Below are 24,481 nucleotides of genomic sequence, written 5' to 3' on the forward strand. Positions count from 1 at the left end.
GCTGTAAGCACAGAGAAAAACGGGAAAAGCCCCTGCCACGGCTGAACACTGCCCCCTCCCAGGCATAAATTGGATGCTACCTGCACTGCTGAGTGTGAGCCTCATCTCCCACCACAGGCTGAAATGGGGCAATTCCCCCAAAGTCCCAATCCTCACAACAGCTTTAGCCTCAAAGGCTCACTGACTTCCCAACTCCTTTCCTGTAGCTAAGAAGCTGACCGTATTTTCCTCTAGCTGATGGTCAGATGCTTTGTGCCTCGTACAAGATTAAGAATTCAACACTTAAATCCTGTCTCCGGCCATACTCTCTGCCTGTTACAGAGTGTTTGTAAAGATTTTTTTATCTTTATCCTGCATAATCCCCTTCTCAATATATCTTCTTTTGTAAATCTAAGGATGATTTATACCCAAAATAGCAATCCAAAGAATTTAGCTGACATGGACCAAAGACCAAGAAGAAGCATGTAAGGTTTAGAAAACATCAGCTACAAATGTGAGCATTGAGATTTCAGCAAACAGCTCTTTTCAGCTATATTTTATAATCTGGAAAAAAAGAAAAAAAACATGGAAAAGTCTGAAACAGGATTTAAGATAACCTGTCTTACTCTGAAATGGAGAGGACATGTTTACATTTTACCAGAGAAAGAAATACTTGAACTTTCAGAATTAGATTTCGGATTATGTCCTGTGCACACATGAAGAGACTAAAATAAGGCATATGGTGCAGATGGCCTAGGAAGTAGATGACTTCATATTTGGATGCTATCCTATGTTATGCATAGGGAGAAGTGAAATATATTCATCAGCTTAGAAGAGGAATCCAGAAGTCTCACCACATTTCAGGATCTGCCATACAATGAAAATATGTCTGAATATGGTGCAGAGATATGAGAAACACTACTAAAACCATCAGGACAAATATTAAGGTATTGTCACCATTCTTATTCAGACTAACTCCTAGTGATGTCAGTAGACATTTCCTGAACAGCAGCTGAAATAAATTCTAGGTTTGTCCCATAACTGTTAAATCCTCCGTTCCTCTACGAAACAAACACCCTCTTGACAGAAATGTGCAAAGCAAACTGTCTGCTTTCCACGGACTGCTTTTGGCATCTCTGGAGGCTTTATTTTCAATCTAAAAAAATCTAACAGTCCTTGCTAAGATAATGAAGTTCTGCTGGTTTAAGAAATAAATGCCATGCAATTAAATTATATACATACTTTCTGTCCCCTCCTATCAGTAACACTGTGCACAACTGTGAGAGCATTATGACTTGATGAATTGAATGCTATTATTTGTAAATGTAACATTTGTAAAATGCAGTGTGAAAAAATTTTGCAGGAGGTCAATTCCTTGAGTACTGTATCATTAGTCAATGACAAGGTAAGTTGTGATGCATCTTCTGAATTCCTGTAATGTTTCCAATACAGCGTCAGTCATTCAGAACAGAAGCACCTGTAGGCAGAAAAGCAGTAAGCATTACGTTTTCCCATGTCAGAAATGCAAGGCTTGAACAAGCACGCTGTAAGGTGGTCCACAGGAAATGAAAATGTCATGAATACTTGTTTTTTGTAGGGGGGGTACTAAGTTGTAATTTAGAGCATTCAAGCTAAATTGACAGTCACAATCCACGCTGTAAGAAGCCATCATTCCCCAAGCCACTCTTTCCAAGCCTACTGGCATGACTTGAGTACCTCTGTGTAACTGAGAGTAGGTGGGGTTCTCCAAGCATGCCCACACCCAGAGTACTTTGGCTTACTTGCAGGAACTGCTAACCCTTGGTGCTGCTAAGATGGCTCACTCCAATCCGGTCAAGAGGAACTCCAAAACGTCTCTTAGGCAGCTCAACCACTTTCCTGCAGAGGGAAGACAAGCAAGGAAAGGGGAAAAATCTGGGGAAGGACATCATAGGGGTAGTAAAAATGCTACTACAACTTGGATTCCTTCATTCATCCCACTAACAACTTATTGTTCAGAAAGAACAGCTGTGTAGAAGCAGCCAAAGATGTGAGTGTTTAAAAATAAGATGCTTTACTTGTCTTACAAAAGAATAGGCAGGAGTTGTACCTGTTTAACAGACTGGCTAATGTTGACCCACTATCCCTGTTTTTATTTGTCAGCAAACAGATTATTTCACAGGTTAACTGCCATTCATAAAAGAAAGGAGATACATTGCATGTATAAAGTGGAATTGTTTCATGCATAGCATCATACACTTCAGGTGGCCCATTAGCCAGGATCTTTGATATCTCCAGGGCCAACTAGGACTAAGATAAGCAAGGAGGTAGAAAATATTTCACAGTAACAGATGAACTCTATCAGGATTTTCCTATGGGATCTCCTGCAATGCACTGTTCTCAAAATTGTATAGTAACAACCTTCTGAAGAGATTGAAAACAGGAGGGGGTTGGTTTTGGTTTTTCCTCCATATGTTACATTTCCTGATAATTTCACAAATAATGGCATGAGAAAATGATGAAATTTCTATGTAGGAATATTTTATTATTATTTAAAAAAATATATATAAAAGAAGTGTTCCCATCTTAATTCAACATTTTTGAGTATTTTTTCCACCAGCAAAAGTTTTATTTAATTGTGGAGATGTTGAGAGTTTCTGCAGCTCAGAATAACTTCTGCTCTTGGAAATATTTGTCAGTGAAATGCAGATACAAGAGAAGCCCTGGAAAATGAACTCTTTTCTCTGTCCTTGTCAAGGAACATAAATAAGACAAAATTTTGTACTGTAAGTTGGCAAATGCAAAGTAACTATCAGGAAAGCATGCTATGGTGTGCTTGAGTCTAACCCTTTGGGCTAGCATGGCCATGTTCACTCAGCTGGTGGCTTTGGGGGCTCTGCAAACCACACCAAGAAGTATCTGTCTAGTCCATAGTCTCAACTGAGCAGCCTCCTTTCCTCATACCTCTCAGGCATGAGCTGAAGCCCAGAGCATCAGCAGCCAATTTCACAGTGCCTCTTTTTCAGATGAGGTAAAGAAACAGGAACTGACAGTGTATCATGTATGTAAGGAGCACCTTATCGGTCACACTGGAGTTGCTACAAAACATCCCAAATGAAGGTGAGCCATTTGTATAGCCCTCTTTGTCCCTTCCTCAGGTAGCTGCACTGTTGCATTATGACACAGAAAAAGCAGAGAAAGAAAGCCAAGAGCTGATCTTTCGTCTGTTTCCTCAAGGGCAGCACTCTTTTCCAAACCTGTAGGCACAAGCTGATGGGGGGCAGGAGGGAAATTTGGGCTGCTGGGTTCATACTGAGTCTCACTTGATAAAAGGGGAATTAATTTCCCAGACTGGACTGTGGGGTGGGGGAGCTAAGGTTCTGCAGCATTAGCTCTAACACCATCATGCTCTGTAGTTAAACAGAGAAGGAAATTGTAAAGTCATGCCCATGGGAAAGGCTGTGAAGGCTTGAGCAGGCAGGCAGGCAGGCAGGCAGTGAAGCTTCCCCTCTCGTGGCCATCCTGAGCCACAACAGGACAGTCAACGCACTCTCCCTGTCTTGCAAACCAGACCATATTTATTTCAGCACTTACTAGGGAGAAAGTGATGTTTTATATTCAAAAGCAGCCTTTTCTAAGATTCCTGAGTCTCGGTCTCTCTGTCTGTCTGTGGATCTTTCTGCTTCTTCTGAAGACTCATGTCTTCTTGCATGCTTTTCCCATGCTTTCAAAGCTTTAGGACTTGACCTTGATAAGCAAGATAGGATCTAGGCCCCGTTGTAACTGGTGGGTGCCACAACAAGCTGTTAAGTGGACTTACATTTGATCTACTCTTTTCCAAAAGTTTCTGCTGTGTTGCCAGGCAGTACTACACACGCTGTATTAATTCAGGGGGCTGAACCTGTTTAACAGTTTTCACACTTCAAAAGTCATTATCTGGTCTGTAAACGTAACTATCCTAACTGGTGCAGGAATGGGCTGTTATCTACTGTGTACACAACAGCAGTGGGGTGCTCAGTCCTGTTTTACGCCTCTGAGTTCAGAAGCCTCTGCCTGTTTCCACCTAAAGATTCAGTCTTACTATGGTTTCATAGCTAGCACTGATCTGATCTGCGGTCCATGCTTCTGGTAGTGTCTGACTATCGACGCAGTGATCAAGGCAACTCAACTAGTTTTAATAAATGAGGCAATCCCAAACTTAAGAACTGATCAACTCCCCAGAGGTGATAATCTCAACACAAAACTGTAAACTGTGCTGATAAGGCTGGGAAAGGAGGAATTTTGTGTTTTGTATCACTCATTGGATGAGCTCATTATTCCTAGAATAGTTAAGGCTGGAAAGAACCTTAAGATTACCTAGTTCCAACCCCCCTGTCATGGGCAGGGACACCTTTTACAACACTGTATTGCCCAAGGCTTTGGACCTTATACTTGGCCTTGTTGAACTTCATGAGGTTGGCATCAGCCCACCTCACAAGCGTGTCAAGGTCCCTCTGGATGGCATTTCTTCCCTGCAGCATATCAACCGAACCACACAGCTTGGTGTCATCAGCAAACTTGCTGAGGGCGCACTCAATCCCACTGTCCATGTCAGCGACAAAGATGTTGAACAAGACCGGTCCCAACACCGATCCCCTGAGGGACACCACTCATTACTGGTCTCCAGCTGGACATTGAGCCATTGACCACAACTCTTTGTGTGTGGGCATCCAGACAACTCTTTATCCGTTGAGCGTTCCATCTGTCAAATTGATGTCACTCCAATTTAGGGACAAGGATGTCATGCGGGACAGTGTCGAACGCTTTACACAAGTCCAGGTAGAAGACATCAAATGCTCTACCCCTGTCCATCAGTTCTGTAGCCCCATCATAGAAGGCCACCAAATTGGTCAGGCAGGATTTCCCCTTAGTGAAGCCATGCTGGCTGTCACCAAGCACCTTGTTGATTTTCATGTGCCTTAGCATGCCATCCAGGAGAATCAGCTCCAAGATTTTGCCAGGCACAGAGGTGAGACTGACTGGTCTGTAGTTCCCTGGGTCATCCATTTTCCCCCTTCTTGAAAATGGGGGTTTTATTTCCCTTTTTCTGGTCATCGGGAACTTGACCTGACTGCCATGATTTCTCAAATATGATGGACAGTAGGTTAGCAACTTCATTCACCAGCTCCTTCAGGACCTGTGAATGGATTTCATCAGGTCTTGTGGACTTGTGCTCATTCAGGTTCTTAAGATGATCTCAAACCTGATCCTCTCCTACAGTGGGCCTAGGGTGTTCATTCTAACAGTCACTGCATCTGCCTTCCAAGACTTGGGTAGTGTGGTCAGAGCAGCTGCTGGTGAAGACTGAAGCAGAAAAGTCATTGAGAACCTCAGACTTCTCCAAATCCATAGCCAGTTCTCCCAATATCTTCCAGAGAGAGCTCACATTATCCCTAGCCTGCCTTCTGTTTGCAACATAGCTATAGAAGCCCTTCCTGTTACCCTGGACACTGTGTATCCCCTCTCTCCACTGTTGAAGGCATCCTCTCTGGAGCTACTCACCTCAGCAAATGATCATTAGTGGTCGATGATGACCATTTCAGAGGCAAGCTGTTAGAAAACTTGGTCAAATTTCACCAAACGATTTCCACCCATAAAGCATGAGATAAATGGGGAATACCATGTACTTTTCATAAGAAAGGAACTGCAGCTTCAAAAATGATCTTGTATTTCCCTGGAAAGGGAAAACATGCTAAAAAGCAAACAAAGAATGAGACAATTTTGATCTCTTGAAGAAATATACAGAACAGAATGTTCTACTCAGGGTTTTAAGAATTTCATATTTTATCCCTTTTAGCTGCAGTCAAAAAGTCCTAGTAGCTGACTGGGTGGATAAATGGAAAAACAGCAAAAAAATATTGCAAAACTGAAAAAAAAAATAATACTTGTAGTATTGACTGGCTCTTGTGAATACTTTCCAATTCCAGATTAAGCTTTAAGCATGTTATTAAATACTTTGTGGCACTGGGGATTCTATCCAAAAGAAGACAGCAGAAAGAAGGGAACAAGACAGTTAAGCTCTTTCAGATATAGCAAACAGCCCTTTTGGAGCTTTTCTCCAAACTCACGGGCTGTCCCCACCAGTATAAAGCATCATTGCTTAGCCCTGCTGTAGACATGCTTATCTTCAAATGTGTACTGTGAAGTTGTGGCTTTACTGCTGTATTGATTAAGCCCTAGCTTATCATAAATTGATTGCGATCTTGAAGCTCATTCTGCCATCTGGCATTTTCACAAAACCTTTCCATCTTGATATTCAAGACATGCACATCACCATACCTTTTAAACTCAGCCTTGGGAATACCGAGCTCTTCCCTCTGCTTTTAAACCTCAGGCATATTTTTTGCTTTAAATAATCTTATGATCAAAAAGGCAGTATTAAACTGAATGTTAGTTCACATCAGTGGAAAGCAGTGTACTAAAAACCCCACATAAGCTAGAATGTTCTTTGTTAGTTTTATGGCACTGTAAGGATAAATGAATTAGTGCATGTATGTAGTATTCATCACAGCTGAAGGAGTACACACCATGCAACCAGAATGGTTTCCGAAGAAATTCTGGCATCCTGATCAGAGGCACCTCACAACTAGCCATTAAATCTGCTGCTGGTTAAAGCTAACCCATCTGTACCTCAGACATTTACCAAAAGCCTTCTTCCAACTTTATCACTGGTAGGAGCATCTAAGAATTTACCTCTGCTTGCCTTTAACATCCACAGAGGTTGAAGAAATTCTGTCAATCGGGGACCCAAATCCTGGGAAACTTCTTTTCTTCTTGGTCTCAGTCACCTCATTCTCCAGAGACACCAGCTCATCAAGAAGGAATAGTTTGGCTGCCAGGTTGGTGGCTGACTTCTGTCCACTGGCAACGGGATGTGCTCTCATGTCCAGAGCAACAGAAGGTTCCAAAGGCTGCAAAAGAAAGCAGGGATGTTTGCTTGCTGCTCAAGTTGCAGAAAAATTTTCAACCAGCATCACAGCAGCCGTCCTATAAATACATAATCACTAGAACACTGAACGTGGGATGATGTTTTAAAACAAAGATCCTTCTGTGAACCATGGCCATTTTTCACCCACAGAAGTTTGCTATAAAAGTTTGAGATTTTTTTTTTTTGACAGAATTGAAATTATTAAACTTGCCTTCATTATTATTGCAAGAATTATCAAAATTTACTACTTCACAAAGCCTGTTTTTGCAGGTCAGCTCACTATCCCTATCTCAGCAGTGTGATTAGCATCACTTACAGCATGAGCCAAGTAATTTAATCCTTTTTAAAAATGCAATCACAATTACCAGACTCCAATATTCATCCTGATATTTTTCAGGAAACTGGTTTTCATTTTTAAAATGAATGCTAATAAATAATAATAAAAACTTCTACAGAATTTTCCATCCAAAGCTGACTAATTAATTCATTGTTACTCAAAAATATCCCATGATAAACTTGCTCAGCACTGACATTCAGCACTGACATTCAAAGAATTTATGCAATAACGCTATGCAGGGAGGAAGAAAGGAAAGAACAGTATGTTCAACTGACACAGTGTTTTGAACCTTAGTTATGACATTAGGCATAACATCTTTTGAAAACCAAACTTTACTATCCAGAATAGCTGAGAACATCGGGGTCTGTCAAGAGGGAAATGATACAAATCAAAGTGAAATAGTTGTTTTCCAAATAACAGAAAAATAGGGCAACAACTAACCTACAAAAGGAGATGTTAAGCCAAATCATTCTTTCTTCAGATGAATTGTTCGCCTTCTTGCTCCACCTGATCTTCACAGAATTAGATGGAAATTTCTAAATATAACTTTTGTTATGTGACTTGAAGCATGTTTTCCTCTATCTTCTCATCCGTAGACAGTGATTTTAGTACAAATGTAAAGCAAGCCGTCACATGGATGATTTAATGTGCTTGGTCTGTGATCTACACCATACTTGTGGTGGTGATGTTTCCCACTACTTATGGGTGGCATACCCAGTGATGGAGTATATAAAACAGTGATCTTTATATAAGGAGGAAGACATAACCTCAATGATCACACAAATGATGTAGCGCTGTTAATACTTTTGTGAAGGATCTCATACTGTCCTCTGACTTTAATTTTTATGAGCTTCAAGTGCACTGAGCAATCCTTTCTGTTCCCTTTCAGGGTTATAAAACTTTCATAGAGGTTTGCAAAAAAATTGTGCCTTTAAAAAAAAGAATGAACTCTCCCCTCTGGTTAGTGGGGATAAATAGCTACAATAATGCTTGAAACTAGAAGGTCAAAATAGCCTCTGCTCCTGAATACTTCATGCAGTCCCACTTACTTTGTCTTCAAAAAGGATATAATGGAATTGTAGGAAGAGACAGCTAAAATGATAATGAGAAGTATAAAATAGTTTTCCCGTGGTGAACCACTGAACAAATTTCAACTTCACAGATAAGCAGAGATAATTATGGGTTACGGTGGGTAGAGTGGAAGGTTTATAAACTTATGAAAAGCAAAAAGGTGAATAAATACTAGCTTTTTTTTTCCTCCAGAAAAAAGAGCTTCTCAATCCACCCAGTGAAGTCACCAGATGTTGGATTTAAAACAAATACAAGGAGCAACTTATTAAACACAACACATAGAATGCAGTGGAATGCATTGCCAAAAGACGACATGGATTGTCAGCAGCTAAAAAGTGAACTGGTCCAGTGTAAGTCTATGGAGGTGTTCTGTTCTTAATTTTTTTTTTCACAAATTAATATATCACAATAAAAAAATTTAATTGTTAAAGACAGACTGCCAGATCTTTGTAGCACCAGAACAGCAGTTGCTGCAGCACTGGTGTGTGGAGTGTTCCCTCAAGCCCTATTTTCTATAACAAACGTTATTTTGTATAACCAGGGCATCCTCATTTGAAGACAGAGTAAGGTAGAAGGATCCATTAGTATTCCCCTATAAGCATCTAACTTCTAAGCTGATCTTAAAAACCTATGTAAAGACCTTACAGCTACATAGTGCTACTTTGATTAAACTTTCAGATCCTTGATTTTTCTTATGACATGAAACCACTGCATAAGTATCTTTCCTGGCAAATGTGTTCAGTGTCAGCATGACATTAATAAAAAAGAGAATGCAATAGAAGTGTTTTCAGGTGCAATCCCTGCATATCCTGCATGAAACATCAGACAATTCTCTGGTTTCATCTGCTGCTTTCCTTCACAAGCTTAGGCAAGTGATTTTGCACCTTTTCTCTCCTGGTCTGTTCAGTCTTCTTTAATTTGTAACTTTTATCTTCTGTCAGGGATCTCCTTATGACTTCTGAAAGCTGCAGACTTCTCATGCTAGTATTTCTCTTTAAGAAGAATAAAACCTTTCCTTCAGTGTTAGAAGAGTTTGCTTTCCTCCCCCCTTGCCATCACCTCATTCCCTTCTTTAGGGAGTTTTCTACCCAAAGTCACTGGACTGTGTTTTAACACACAGAAAATCCCATGGCATTTCAGGAGAGATTGCATGAATCATTCCGTCCTCCGAGAGCTATACAATTTGAATCACTCTCTTCACTATGCTCCTCCTTTGCCCTTGTGGACTCAATACTGGTTGTTTACCTTCCAGCACTGTTAGGGTACTGTGTTGTCTTCTACACTCTGTGGCAAAGAACAACGAAAGGAAGAGCAGTGTTATGTGACTACCACCAGAAACATTCACCTACCTCTGAAGCTGCCCCCACAAGGAGCACTGAGATAGAATGCCACTGCAGCAGGGTAATCACAAGGGCCAAGTGCACCACAACAAGCTGGAACTGCAGCATCTGCGAAGGAGAACAATCTGTTAACAACTTCACAGCTGTGTTCCCTTGGAACCTTGCTCCAAAGGTATTAAAGAACTGAAAGCAAAGGGAGATTCTGTTCCACAGCTGTTAATATGTTTTTTCTTACAGAGTCACTGTATAAAACCCAGCAACCAAATAGTGTCAGCTGAGTGCTCTTCACCTTTGGTTGCAAAGTGAGCTCCCTCCTCTTTCATTCTTTACAGCCCTACAAATCTTTCAATTCGTTTCTGTGCATGGCCCAGTCCTTGAAGTGGCAGCAGTAATGACCTCAAACTTCTGTTAAAATTAGATGAACTAGACACTCACTTGTAAGCAGGGAGACTTTAGCTCATAGTCACCCAGGTTGACAATGACCTCCTCGATGCTGGATAGCTGCTTAAACCTGTTACAGAAATCACACACCTCTCCAGCAGCATTTTGAAAGCAAGGCTGCATTTCACCAGTCCTCACATGAGTTACCAGAAGCCACAACTTCCATGATCTTCCTGGGATCCTGGAAAAAAATTATGCAGCTCCCACACCTGAAAAAGAAATATTCCAGGTGGGAATATTTCAGCTGATGTTAATAAGAACTAGGCTGGGGCCTCTAGTGCCAAAGGTATCTACTAATTTGCTGATTACTCTGTCTCCAGGTCCAGAGTGTAATTCAAGCCTGATTCTGCCATTGTTTGCTGATTCTTCACTTGGCAAAAACAGAAACAGAAAGGATGTATGTACATTTCCATGATGTATGACAGTCATTTCATCCTCTGCATAGAAAATTTCCCATCAGGCAGAAATACATGGTAAAAAACATTTGACTTTGTAATTTTTCCCCACACTACAAAGGAGAAAAGCCACAAAAGTGTTGGAGTCCAGTTTTATAATGTAAGGATACAATATTTGTAGTGTTGCTTCTTAGAAAAACACTTGGCTTTTTCCAATATGTTTTACATGTGCTTCTGTATTCTGTTATTTGGTTACCTCGTTATATATTATACATACAATATTTTTTATATATATATTGTCCATGAGGGATCAGTAGTGAGGAAGAAAGCTGCTGGTTATTCTGTAGGGATGAAGCAGACTTAGCTCACTGGAATCAAAGGACAAAATCAAAGCAATAAGCCAGGTGGTACCACTGTCTCTCAGTTCAGTGGCAACAGCATTAAAGTCAGACAAGAGTCTGTCTGGGTGTTTTTAAAGCTGTAACCCTCTACAATGTATATTTTTGTATGTGGGTGTGCATTGAAATTTGAAGTAGTAGTCTACTGCCTTCACAGGTAACCACATCCTGATTATTTGGAAACAGAGACATAAAAATAAATGGCAAGGTTAAAAACACAGGTTTATTATGGTTTAAGGTCTGTGCTGGTATTCATTCAACCCAGGGACCAAGTTGCTAAAAATAGCGACTGGTGCACTAATCAAAATAAATATTAAGGCACCTGCAACGCAAAAGACATTTGATTAACTGGTCAGAACTCAATGCCAGTGAAATTAAAAGAGAAGGAAACTGTAAGGACTTAAAGCTTGGCTCTAGTTCCCATGGAAATGAGTAGCTAAGAAGCAGCATTGCTGGTTTACAACAGAGCAAAACTTAAGCCCAGCAAAAACCCGTTGTGCTGATTCTCATGCTCTGGTGGGACCAAGGAAGGAGAAAGAAGCAGGGTTGTTCTACTGGAAGCAGTTTAGCTCTAGAAAAGCATTTGCAAAACTTAGGATGCAAAGAGGATTATGTAAACGTAATCAAAATCACACTGTTTTCTGCCAGGCTTCGCTTTTCACATTCAGCCATGTCACAGGATCTTAGTTGTTAAAATAAGTTGTTGCTTTTCCTCCTTGAGCTCATCTGAGCAATTGGATAAGCAGAGCCCTCCTGCCAAAAGGGGCTTTTCCAGGTATACACTGGTTTTTGCTTTACCCCATATGAATTTAACCTTGACTCATTGCAAAAGAGACCTAGAGTGAGGCTTGGCATTATTTGTTGCTGAAGGAGAATAAGCAAAGGTCTTATGACCACATGGGTCTTTGTAAAACTCACCTTTACCACTTCTATTGAATTTCCATCTTTCTGGAAAACACTTTACCATCAATCTTATACAGATAGGTCAAGGGATTGGGGTATAATTCCATGTCTTTAATATCTCAGGGTCTGGTGTTATTTGACATAAAATATGGTTTACCCTTCACTAAATGTTATTCCAAGTCTGAAATTCAGACATATTTATGTGTTTTAGTGATATTTGAGCTTGAAAAGTGTCAAAACTAAAATTCCTCATATAATTAGGGATGTTGTTGCAGGTCCAATTAAAACAAAATTAAAGATAAAAGAGACAACATTATCCTACCTTATCAAAGCAGTATAAACATTCAAAACTTCTTCTCAGGAATCTATGCAGAGCCATTTTCCAAGAAAAGATCACAAGAAAGCAAAATTCTTTACCAAACAAACTGTAAGTCTCCAACATCAAACCAGAAAACTTGAAAGATATTATTCTTTTAAAGAAAAAAAGCCAAAACAACCCAAAACAAAACAAAAAACACAAAACAAAAACCCAAAATGACATCTTGAAGATAAGTGGGCTGAACAAACCCCAGACAGAATGCAATTCATCACTAAGCTCCAAAACCATTGCCTGTCAAAAATGGTAACAGCTATCATTGCTCTTACCCATTTGCACTATCATATTTCACATTATTGTGGAGATTACTCTGTAAGCATAAATCACAAGAGCTTTATTTTTCTTGCTGGCCTGTTAGCAAGAGAACTGAGGCAAGACATCATGCCTTGCACCATAACCTTTCACTTCAGCTGCCACTATATATGGATGAGTATGCTCTGCTTGTTGTTGCAACACCAACATGGGACATGCCTGAGCTCATATGCAAGTGAGGACCTTGCTCTTGCAACGAGCACATTGTGGAGGAGCCCAGAAGCCCCTGGGGTTTTGTGCTGTATGCTCTCAAGCTGACCTGATGCAGAGCCAAAGCATGACTATCCTACAGGTACTGGGAAGCTCCTAGCGGGGCTTCCAGACTGCTTTAGGACTCCAGACCTGCTTTACGAACACTGGGATGGTACTGGTGAGCCTCCATTACCTGTTAGCCAAAAAAGACCTCTTCCAACTGACTGGGGGAAATCACAGCTGTGTATACAAGACAGTTACTGAGGTGTTTTATCGCTGCTCCAATGCTACAAAATAGAACCTATTTTAATCAAATGTACCACTGAGTCCTAACATTGACCTTACTAGCCTTGGAATGGACACCTGATTATCATAGAATCATAGAATAGTTAGGGTTGGAAAGGACTTTAAGATCATCTAGTTCCACCCCCCCCGCCATGGGCAGGGACACCTCACGCTAAATCATATCACCCTGGTCAAAAAAAGTTATGACGGATGAGTATCTTACCAAAAGAACAACTTCAAAATGGCTTGTGTGTAGCTCTGAGAACAAGTCTGCTCCTGCTGAGAAAGATTTGCCCAGCTTTTTAAGTTGTAGGGTGGATCTTCTGATCATGTTCATTACCACAGAGTGAAAAACATGCCCACACCAGCAGTTCTTCAAAAATTCCTAAGGGACCTTGTGTATCTCAAGTGTAAGTTTCTAGTCATGTATATATCAAAGAAAATGGACAAAAGTCTAAACAAAACCCACCCTCAGAAACAAAAGCAGAGTCCAAACATAGGTTGAAGTGGTGTTTCTGTTCTCATCCCGTAGATATGATATGGAGCACTTCTCACATACTGCTTTCTAAAAAAATACTGAAGCAAGACATTGAATCATGGGACTCTGGTGAAATTAAATGTAAGTAGTCAGTGTCAGGTTGTGTTACTAATAATTTCTGGAGTAGGTGTAGATTTTTAAACAAAGCCATGTATTTCCATTAGAAACATGGTATAGACACTGACAACTTCTGCGAAGTAAATTACCTTCTATTTTCAGTTTCCTGACTACATGGATAAATAGATGCAGGTAGTTTTCATCTGATGGAATCAGAGAGAACTTAAAATTCATGAATTTATGCAAGAGGAGTATGAGTACTGATTTTGAGATAATGCCTAGGTATTTCTGTGTTCCAAATGAAACATTTTGTCAGGCAGTATTTCAAGGCCAAGGATGTTCCACTTTCTGAAAATTAAGTTCCTTAAAGGTTTCTCAAGAAGGCACTTTGATTAGTCATAACTTTTCAAAGTCTTCATTTCAATAATTGCACTCACTGTATGATTTGCAGTGTTTGGTCCTGACTGACGTGTTTTGTTATCACAATGACAGTCATCTTTGCCTGTATTTTACTGAATTATCTATTACAAATGCTAACTAAGCTATTGATAGCTGTGCTTTTGGTAGGCACAGATGTGGTCAGAGAGGCTCAATATAGAACTATTCCTACCATCTGTATGAATGCAGCAATTTCTTAATTTCTTCAGGGCTTGGACTAGACTCTGCACTGACCCTGCCTGTGGAAGACACGAAGCTTGTGGGAGCATCATGCAAACTGCAAAACACGTATGAAGAAAGACTGAAAATGTGTCCCCTAGTTCCAATGCAGAGTTTGGGAAGTGTAAAAATGAACACAGCCTTGCTGAGGTACGTTTGCTTAACAGACACAAACACAATTCAGGAAAAAATGACTAGCAAAGTTGGACAAATGCTTGTGAAAGACCAGTCAGTCATGGTCCTCATCTCTTCATTTGAATACAAACCATGAAACCAAATGGCCACGCAGAACAAATGAGGACACTTTTCCTTAGAATGGGCAGGAAGGAGACAAGTTGGACATGTCGCAAAGCTGACTACACTGTGTAATAAATCCATTTTTAACAACAGATTTTAGAAATTAAAACTCCCAGCTCAAGTCAATTCCATAAAAGTAGACCATGAAGCTGGAGACACAAATAGAAGTGGTAAAATGCATCTAGAAGCCTCAGGATTATTATAAAAGGAGGATGATATGAAGTGTAAGAAAATACCTCTTACTAGGAAGAACCTATTTGCACCTTTCCTAAGTAAGGTAATTGAAAGATCTGCAGTATTTCTGGTATGCATAATGGAAAACAAAACATTATTAGACTATTCTTCATTGCCAACAAACTCTCAACCCTCTGCTATTTATATATGTACTAACTGAATGTGCCAACTTTTCTAACCATTTCTAACAATTTCATGTTTAGCTTTCTTCATCCTTAGCATGAGAACTAAAAACCATTCATTATTAGAGTGCCATCTTCAGCATTTGAAGTAAAACCAAGAAACTTTTCTATCAATAAAAATCTAGAAATATATTCCTGTATTAGGAAAAAATATCTCCTTTCCTTTCATCATTGGAGTGGTAAGTGAAAGTTCTTTGTACCTGGTATGAAGAGTATATTAGCAAAATACAGTATCAGTATAAAAACAGAGACCATTTAAAGCCTAGTAAACATATCCTTCAAGATATGCCTTTAAGATAAGCTCCTAAGAGACAAGAATGGCATTGGAATTTCTTAACGAGACTCAAACACTGATGCTGATTTACTGGTTAAACACTTAAGTGTTCTAAGCAAGGATATTACCTGAAGAAAAGTCTTGGTGAAGATGCACTGCAAATGGAAATTAGAGAGTATAATCTGTTTCTCTGGATTGACTGAGATGAAAAAGAAAGTTGTAATCACTTGCAATCTTTTTCATGGTTAGTCAAGAGAACTCTTAAAACTGTTGTGTGGTTCATATTTTTAATTTGCTGTTTTAGAAGCCCAGAGAGGTACACTGGTCATTCATTCAAAGAGTGAAAACAAAGCCCTAATTTACCGAAATCAGCGTGGCAGGTATTTTCAAATATTGAGGAACACCTGGCCTGGCCACTTATATTTTTCAGTTTTCCCATCATTTACACCATATATTTGCCTGGTTTAAGGTGGATTACTTGACTGGTAATCCTCATTACATTTAAAGTGTTTTACAAGAAATGTAGATTGAGCTGAATTTTGAATACAGGTGAGCAGAGGCAGATACATGTAGTAATTTGCCTCAGGCTCTCTGAGTGAATCAATGGGCAGGAGCACAATATGTTCCTGCAGCTCCTCAACTTTCAGTTCTGCACTCCCCATAAGCGGATGGAAATTCCAAATTGAAAAGCCAAGTAAGGAATGCTAAAGGCACTAAGTGCTTGTGCTTCAAAAATTAGTGGATTCTGAACTTCACTGTAGCCTCTGGACATCAAAACTAAAGGTTATTCACATGTATTTACTTGTACAACTCCAGTCTGGGAGGCAAAAAAAAAACAGTGAAATAGCTTTGAACTCAGAATGAAGAAATTACAATGACTATCACTGAATCAGAGTCTGCCTTCATTTACAAAGCCAAAGTAGTTAGATCATTGGGTAATTGTTCTGGGTAGGAATGTTTTTGCACGGTTATTCTATTATTGCAAGACTGTGGAAGAATCTGGATCAATATCTATCTAATATGGTATATAATAAAATCCTCTTGCAGGTTCATAAATGAAAGACATTCCATAAATCATTTATCTTGTGGTTTACCATACATTATATGCAGCAAACTTGTCTACCACATATGTTATTTAGCAATGCAAAGGAACTATTATGTCATAGTTTTTCAGTTTATATTAAAAGTAATATGCATCTGACAGTAACATACACAGAGGAAAGTCCATAACAATATAAACAGACAGCAGTTTACTGCAAAGCACTGCAAAAACATGGAAGTAACTAGTCACTGTTGTAAAATACACTGACACATTTAGTTTAAATATTGGCTGATTAACTGAAGGAACTGAGTTTCCACTGAATATTCTTAGTCCTGTTTTAGTACCAAAAATACTAGGTGATAAGCATCTTATTATCTTAACCCCAAAGTGGAAAAGAAGCTGTGCATTTCCCATCAGACATGGGCATGTGTATACCTTGTGCATGCCTGTTAATATCAAAACTTGAAAAAAGAAAAAATAAAAGGAAGCAAGCACAGAAGGGAAGAAAGCTTCTGTAAACAAAGCAGAAGACACAAAACATCCCCAGAACATCTCTGTCCTCGCTCCTCTTACCTTGCATTGGATACAAGAAATTCCAACCTTAGTGGTCCTGCTATGTTCTTCCCCCTAACTTGTCCCTAAAGTTCAGCTTTCTGTCAGAGTTTTTATAGTCTCTGCTGTAGGCTACAAACTCCAATCCCTGCCTTTGCTTTCTCTTACATCATTTCTAAAGATTTTCCACTGATCCTTGCCCTAAACCTTTCTCTGTCCTGCACTCTCACACACATACTTGCCTCACATCTGTTACATTTATTGCTCTGATCAAGATGATTAGGGTATAATTAAAGGTCTAGGTTTTTGTTGTTGGTGGGTGTTTTGTTTATTTTTTTCCTTTTTCTTTTAAGATTCAGACTGCTGTGGGAGGGAAAAGATTTTCAGCAGCATCTCCAGTCCTCTAACCTCTCGCGTCTGCAGTACAGAAACCTGATGTCCTGATACTTTTTTGGTGGTGTTTTTAACTTTATTTCTCAGTTACAACAGCAATAATTTTAGAAGGACTGCATTAACTTCAGGAAGAAATTAATTAGTGCATTTTAAACAAACGACACTATTGTAATGTAAGCATAAGAAAAGGAGTGTGTTTTGTGAAGCAAGTCACAAGAATTTAAGTCTTTGAGACACTTCATTTCAGTTACAGAAATGATTGCAAAGTGTGAGCTATGGAGTTGCCTATCTTCCCTAAGCAGTATCAGAGGACCTATTTCTTTCCCTGTTTGCCTCAGTAGAATAATACTGCCTCTTTTTTTTTAACTTCAGTTTTTAATTGATTCACACAGCAATTGCAGATGTGTTTTAGGGTCTAAAATTCCAGACTGTGCAGGCATCTTAACAGTTAATTCATAGTGACTTTATTCTCTGAATAGAAAGGCACAATACTTTCAAAATAGTTTTTACTCTGACTTGCTAAAATCTCTTCCCACAAGCAATGGAGAGCAAAAGGAAATTTCAAATGCAACTTTGAGATAGGTGGGGAAAATTCGCCAGCCAGGGAGCAAAAGCTTTGATTTCATCATCTGTCTTGATCAGAATGATTAGAGAAAAGTAAGAGTTTAGACATATTGTCCCACAGCTCATTTCTGAGATAAGGACGGCTGCATAACTTTGCAGAGCTGGCCTAAAGCACCAAATCAGGTTAGATAGTTGCAAAGCATGCTTTTGTCACACTGCCTGACTGAGATATCAAGGGGAAAAAAGAGTCGATGAAGAATGAGAAGCTGATTTTGCACAACACATGAGCACAACACAAATGTACAGCCCCAGAGAACAAGGAGAGGCAAAGCAAGAATTTCTATAGCATCTCTCAGTACAGGCAGATACAGGAGCAAAGCATGGCCTAGTGTGGTGCTGCACAAATAAGCACTAGCCACATGAGCACCCACACTGATGGCAGGCTGGAGCAGGTAGTTTGGGACCATTTTTGCCATTGCAGGGCACAGCAGAACAGTGATGACGGCTACAGAGATCCAAGTGGGCTCTGCAGATGCTAGAGTAGGAGCAGAAGTAAAAGGGGAGAGCCAAACAACGCCATACTGCTGAAACTCAGCTAAAAATGCTGCCACAGGAACAGAACTGGACTAATGCTCTCTTTTACAGTGCTACTTGCATTTAGACAGTGGCTTGTTGCTGGAATTCCAAGGACATTGCAGTACTTGACTGATGTCTATAAAACACGTGAGCAGGACCTCGTGGAAAAAAATGATAACCATGACCCAAACACAAGATATTATTAGATTCATGGGATACGTTTGCTACATACTATGAGGTGCTGCCTACTAGCTACTGCAGTTCTAGGCACTCGGTTTCTCTTTTTTCTATTGGAAAGACACAAGGCAGCAGGCACAGGCATGTACTCCTCTTGGGAGCTTTTATACAAACTCTATCTCAAGCTCTTCAAGCAGGATCTCTGTAGGTCTCCATTCTGTTACCACATTTGGTGGTGACGAGGTTAGTAGGAGGCATGGGATGCGCCAGTGACAGTAAGCTGATGACAGACAACTGAATGCTGGTAATGTGGTCATTTCAGTATTTCACAGCACAGGGTGAAGCATAGATAATGGCTGAGATTCACCTGGCCAAAGTTTAGCACCTCACCAGAGTGAGTGGAACAGTGGGATGAAGAAAAATCTGGAGGTTTCTGAAACCTACGGTTTCTATGCAACCATATTGTCATCTTCTTTGACTCCAATAGGATGTCTAAGACCTGGTATTAAAATTTGCTTTTAGGCTCTCCACTGATCAATGAGCTCACTCTGAGGCTGTGGCTTTTTCTTTTAGAAAAGCAACATGCACTTTTTCTATTTCAAAACCAATTTATCACTGTCCTCTCCCTACAGAAGCACACAATCAAAAGATTTCAGAAATGGTTGCTGATGCACACAGCTATCATCTCTGACTGGGAGGTGTGAAAGACTCAGATCTGAGCAATTGGTCATGTTCATGGGCTGCTACTGACCTTCGAATAGAATATATGTTACCAGCACACAGTGCTTTTCTCTGGAGAAGAAAAAAAAAACCCAAGAAAAGAGAATAGTGTGCTGGAGTGTTAACTTTTAATTTCCTGCTCTTAATCGACTAGATTTAGCAACAACTTACAGATACCTTTCTGACATTTTATGGAGAAGGCTGTTAAAGAAGACTTCCCAGATAATGAAAAAGGTTTATGGTGGTGATTTAGCTGGCAGAGTGCCCAAGAAACAGACATCCTCAGCACTGCTGTGGTTTAATTCTACTGTAAGTATAATTAAGTTAGGGCAACCAAGAGTTTGGAAGTAATCTTTATTGCCTTAACCATAAATGGATAAAAAACATACTGTGATTTTCTCAACTGTGAGGACAAAAAGAAGGAAATTGGAGGAGGTAAGGACACAACATATGATGCTTTTTGTGTTACAATTCAGAAGAAAGACAAACTTGCTTCCCTGCTGCCCTCATACTCTCACTGAGCAATTTTTGTAACTCTTTCAACATTAGTTTGTAAATCAGTTGAGCTGGCTCAATGTTTTCCTTAATTCCTTTAGTAGACAAGTTCTTATTCAGAGAGCAGGAGTTGGCAAAGGTTCACTTCTGTAGGTGTTGAGCAATCTTGCTCTTCATCATCCTTCCCTGTGGAAACTGTATCTGCGTTTGTCAGACGTTATCTTTAAAATCTGGTGAACACACATGCTTGCTAGTTTTCTTTATTGTACTTTTAATCTTTTTCTTCTCCCGCTAAAACATGACCACCACAAATTTTTCAGTCAATACATCAAAGGGAATTTCAGAAACCAAGCTGATTCCCACCTATTTCTTGTGTAGATATACAAAGCCAGACAGCAGATGACTCACTGTAAAATAGAACTACGCAAAAGAGATGCTGCATTAACAATGTGCACGCATGTTTTTCCAACTGAAGGTACATTCTACCTTGGAAGGAAAAACTATGTTAAGACAGCTTTTTTTTTTAAACCTGCAAACTATCATAGTAGCTTTTGCTGTGTCACTTCTATTTCTGATGACTCCTTGCAGCTAGATAGACTGCAAGAAGCAAAACCCACCAAGAGAAGGTAGCATATAAAACTGAAGACAGTAACATTCTTCAGGAATGTTAGGTTTTCTACTAGCAGTTTCTATATATGTATTTTTTAAAAGTCCTTTGCTAGAATTAAGTGCTTGCGACAGGTGCTGGGTCATGACATAGAAGAACCCATAAAAAGCACTCACAAAACTAATAAAAAATCCCCCAAAAGGTCAGTTTATTGAAATGCAGGTTTTTATGTAACAGTCATGCTATGATGCAGAAAGATGTCTTGGGAAATATAAGAGACAATTTATCTTTTCTGCCCATGGCACTAGTTTATGGCTTATAGTCCAAGATCTCCACAAAGAGTGAAGATGACCAAGAAGAGTGACAGGGGCTTTTGTGCTGTGGACACAGTGGTCCGCAAGCCAAGGGTAATAAAACCACACAAAGAGGTCTCGGAGTATTAAGGAAATAGTAACAATTCTGGGATAATATTAGCCTGGTCCTAATTCAAGCTGGTAAAACGGAAATGAAAATAAGTAGACTGTGTTTCCATCCCCTCTAGCTATGTTATGTAGAGTCAATGCTAAATGCAAAGGTAAACTAAGAACCAGCCCCATCTTTCCGTGCTAAGAGGGAAGAGAGGGATTGCTGCTAATGTTTTCACACTGCCTACCCAGTCAAAGACATAGAATCATAGAATCAGAATAGTTAGGGTTGGAAAGGACCTCAAGATCATCTAGTTCCAACCCCCCTGCCATGGGCAGGGACACCTTACGCTAAATCATATCACCCAAGGCCTCGTCCAACCTGGTCTTGAACACTGCCAGGGATGGAGCATTCACAACGTCCCTGAGCAACCCATTCCAGTGCCTCACCACCCTAACAGGAAAGAATTTCCTCCTTGTATCCAATCTAAACTTCCCCTGTTTAAGTTTTAACCCATTATCCCTTGTCCTGTCACTATAGTCCCTAATGAAGAGTCCCTCCCCAGCATCCCTATAGGCCCCCTTCAGATACTGGAAGGCTGCTATGAGGTCTCCATGCAGCCTTCTCTTCTCAGGCTGAACAGCCCCAACTTCTTCAGCCTGTCTTCATACAGGAGGTGCTCCAGTCCCCTGATCATCCTCGTGGCCCTTCTCTGGACTTGTTCCAACAGTTCCATGTCCTTTTTATGTTGAGGACACCAGAACTGCACACAATACTCCAGGTGAGGTCTCGCAAGAGCAGAGTAAAGGGGCAGGATCACCTCCTTCGACCTGCTGGTCACACTCCTTTTGATGCAGCCCAGGATACAGTTGGCTTTCTGGGCTGCAAGTGCACACTGCCTGCTCGTGTTCATTTTCTCATCAACCACCACCCCCAAGTCTTTCTCCACAGGGCTGCTCTGAATCTCTTCTCTGCCCAGCCTGTAGCTGTGCCTGGGATTGCTCTGACCCAGGTGTAGGACCTTGCATTTGGCATGGTTAAACTTGATGAGGTTGGCGTCAGCCCACCTCACAAGCGTGTCAAGGTCCCTCTGGATGGCATTCCTTCCCTGCAGTATATCAACCGAACCACACAGCTTGGTGTCATCAGCAAACTTGCTGAGGGCGCACTCAATCCCACTGTCCATGTCAGCGACAAAGATGTTGAACAAGACCGGTCCCAACACCAATCCCCTGAGGGACGCCACTTGTTACTGGTCTCCAGCCGGACATTGAGCCATTGACCACAACTCTTTGTGTGAGGCCATCCAGCCAGTTCTTTATCCACCGAGTGGTCCATCCGTCAAATTGATGTCTCTCCAATTTAGAGACAAGGATGTTGTGTGGGACAGTGTCGAACGCTTTACACAAGTCCAGGTAGATAACATCAACTGCTCTACCCCTGGCCATCAGTTCTGTAGCCCCATCATAGAAGGCCACCAAATTGGTCAGGCAGGATTCCCCTTAGTGAAGCCATGCTGGCTGTCACCAAGCACCTTGTTGATTTTCATGTGCCTTAGCATGCCATCCAGGAGAATCTGCTCCAAGATTTTGCCAGGCACAGAGGTGAGACTGACTGGCCTGTAATTCCCCGAGTCATCCATTTTCGCCTTCTTGAAAATGGGGGTTATATTTCCCTTTTTCCAGTTGTCGGGAACTTCACCTGACTGCCATGATTTCTCAAATATGATGGCCAGCGGCTTCGCAACTTCCTTCACCAGCTAAATGTGTCCTAATGTCACCTGTCACTGAAATAAACTCTTCTTGACCCATGACCCTTTGTGGCATGGTTCACAAAGCACAGAGCAGCACTGTGTGCATCTTGGCTGCAGAGCACATACTCCAGCTCCAGAGCTAATTGTAAATGTGGCAATGTAGTACAGCACTGAGTGCAAAGCGGCAGTTTAAATTCAAAGACATGCACACAAGAAGAGAATACTTTTCTGTGTTGAAATTCTGTCCTGGCCTTACACTTTTTTTTTCCACAAAACTGATCACCATTTTCTGTGCAGAGCTGGGATGTGGACTTTGGTTCATTGGCACCAGGAAAAAGGACATGGAAGAATGAAAGAGACAGCTAAGCAGCAAAATGATAATAACAGTCTAGGGGGAAAGGGGAACGTGAGTTATATTCTTCAGACAGAAACCAGTGGTGTGGAAGCTGGGGACAGAAACCCATGGACCACTCACAACATCCCAGGATGCTGCAGGAGTTGTTGCCATTAGTTTCTCACCTGAAATGCAGGTAGAGGAATATGAAGTCATATGAAAGGTGGGGCTGGGCATCTGTTTCTCACTGGAAGCAATTTCTGCACCAAATTATGTTAATAAGGAAGCTGCCACACCCACACACCCCCCATTCCTGGTAAATCCATCCCTGGAATGGTGACTTGTACAGCGGGACCATTCGGTGCTAGAAGACATTAGAACAAGCTGCTAGTGTAAACCTGGAAGATTAGAACAATTGATGCTGACTGATTTGATTTCCTCTCCTGTTTTGGTCTAGTTTAAACATACTTATGGATTAGTTCCTGCAAGGGACAGCACAAACAAATGCTATACCAGAAATTAAGGTCTGGTATTTCTAAGAACTAAAGATCTCATGACAGTTTGCGTTGGCCAAATTCTCCTACATTACTGGGTCAGATTTCTTCTGTCACTCCAACTAGACAGAGACCTTTGCTTGTCAGACTCTGCACCTTTCTGCAGTGAATCTGTAATTTGTTAAACAGCTGCAGCATCGGAACTGGATTAATCCAGGATAATCCGGCAACCATTTTCTACTGCAGCACAAACATTAATCAGTCAGTCATCGCCCTCTGGAGGTGGCCACGTTGTGGGTAGAGCTGATTTGGGTTTGCTGTAAATGAGTTATCTGACAGACCTAGCACTTCTGTCATGCAGCAAGAGGAAGGTATTTGCTGATTAGAGTAGATCCATATACTGTTACAGGAAGAAATTACTGAGCTCTGAACTGTCAGCTCCTCGATTATTCCTTCCATCTCTCACCTGGGAGGTCATCCAATTTGCAGCATTTTGTATTCATATATTTTGCAGTCATAGTACTGCAGAGAGGAGTGAAACACAGCAAGAGAACTATATGACACAGCTACAATGAAAAGCAGTAAAAATAACCCCGAATAAACTTCTTCTACAGCTTATTTTTTTCTCCAGCAATGTGCATAAATTAAACCAGTGCACAACTGCATTAGTTAATTGTGCCCATGCAAGCTGAATATGTTATGACAGAAGCAGGAGGCCTTTATGTATAAACACAACCACGCACTCTCTTTTCTTTCCCTTGACTACTATAGGTAAGAAATTTTTAAAGGAAGACTATAGAGTGATGAATAGTAAGTAACTCACAATATAATCAAGTGACGAATATACTGTTTCATGTGTGCAAAGACCTTGTTTGAATAGGTGAGTATTTATTTAAAGAGAAACTCTTCTGTGCAGAGAAAGAGTCAGCACAGGTTCCTGGAGGCAGGAATAACTCATGGCCAGGTTTCCCCAGACATATCCTCTTTTTTCCAGCTGGAAATTCTGTCTAGGTGGAATTCAGCAATTTTTCACATTTTCTTCTGGCAGCCTGGCTGCATGCACTGCCTTGCCTACATATGGAGGGATTCTCCAGGTATCCACACAAATGTACAGACCATCTGCACATGTGCATCTCCGTACCTGAACATACATTT

At 40.6% G+C, this 24,481-nt stretch overlaps 1 protein-coding gene across 2 annotated transcripts; it reads right to left on the bottom strand.

Moving 5' to 3' along the window:
* Positions 1–1,101: 1,101 nt before the first annotated feature.
* OSTN (osteocrin) lies at positions 1,102–10,450 on the bottom strand. 2 transcript variants are annotated; one of them, XM_061452165.1, is made up of 5 exons: positions 10,109–10,450; positions 9,683–9,781; positions 6,691–6,908; positions 1,778–1,857; positions 1,102–1,456 (listed from the first exon to the last, which is right to left on the bottom strand). In XM_061452165.1, the coding sequence occupies exons 1-5, from the start codon at positions 10,235–10,237 to the stop codon at positions 1,434–1,436; spliced, it is 549 nt and encodes a 182-aa protein (XP_061308149.1). In that variant the 5' UTR covers positions 10,238–10,450; the 3' UTR covers positions 1,102–1,433. The 2 variants fall into 2 exon arrangements, with proteins under 2 accessions (XP_061308149.1, XP_061308150.1); XM_061452166.1 differs by having other exon boundaries at positions 1,761–1,857; positions 10,109–10,448.
* Between the last annotated feature and the right edge of the window lie 14,031 nt (positions 10,451–24,481).

The sequence above is a fragment of the Pezoporus flaviventris genome, unplaced genomic scaffold (genome assembly GCF_033815535.1).
Source record: "Pezoporus flaviventris isolate CSIRO_AGI_PZ_B2104156 unplaced genomic scaffold, CSIRO_AGI_Pfla_v1 ptg000013l, whole genome shotgun sequence".
Classification (NCBI taxonomy): domain Eukaryota; kingdom Metazoa; phylum Chordata; class Aves; order Psittaciformes; family Psittacidae; genus Pezoporus; species Pezoporus flaviventris.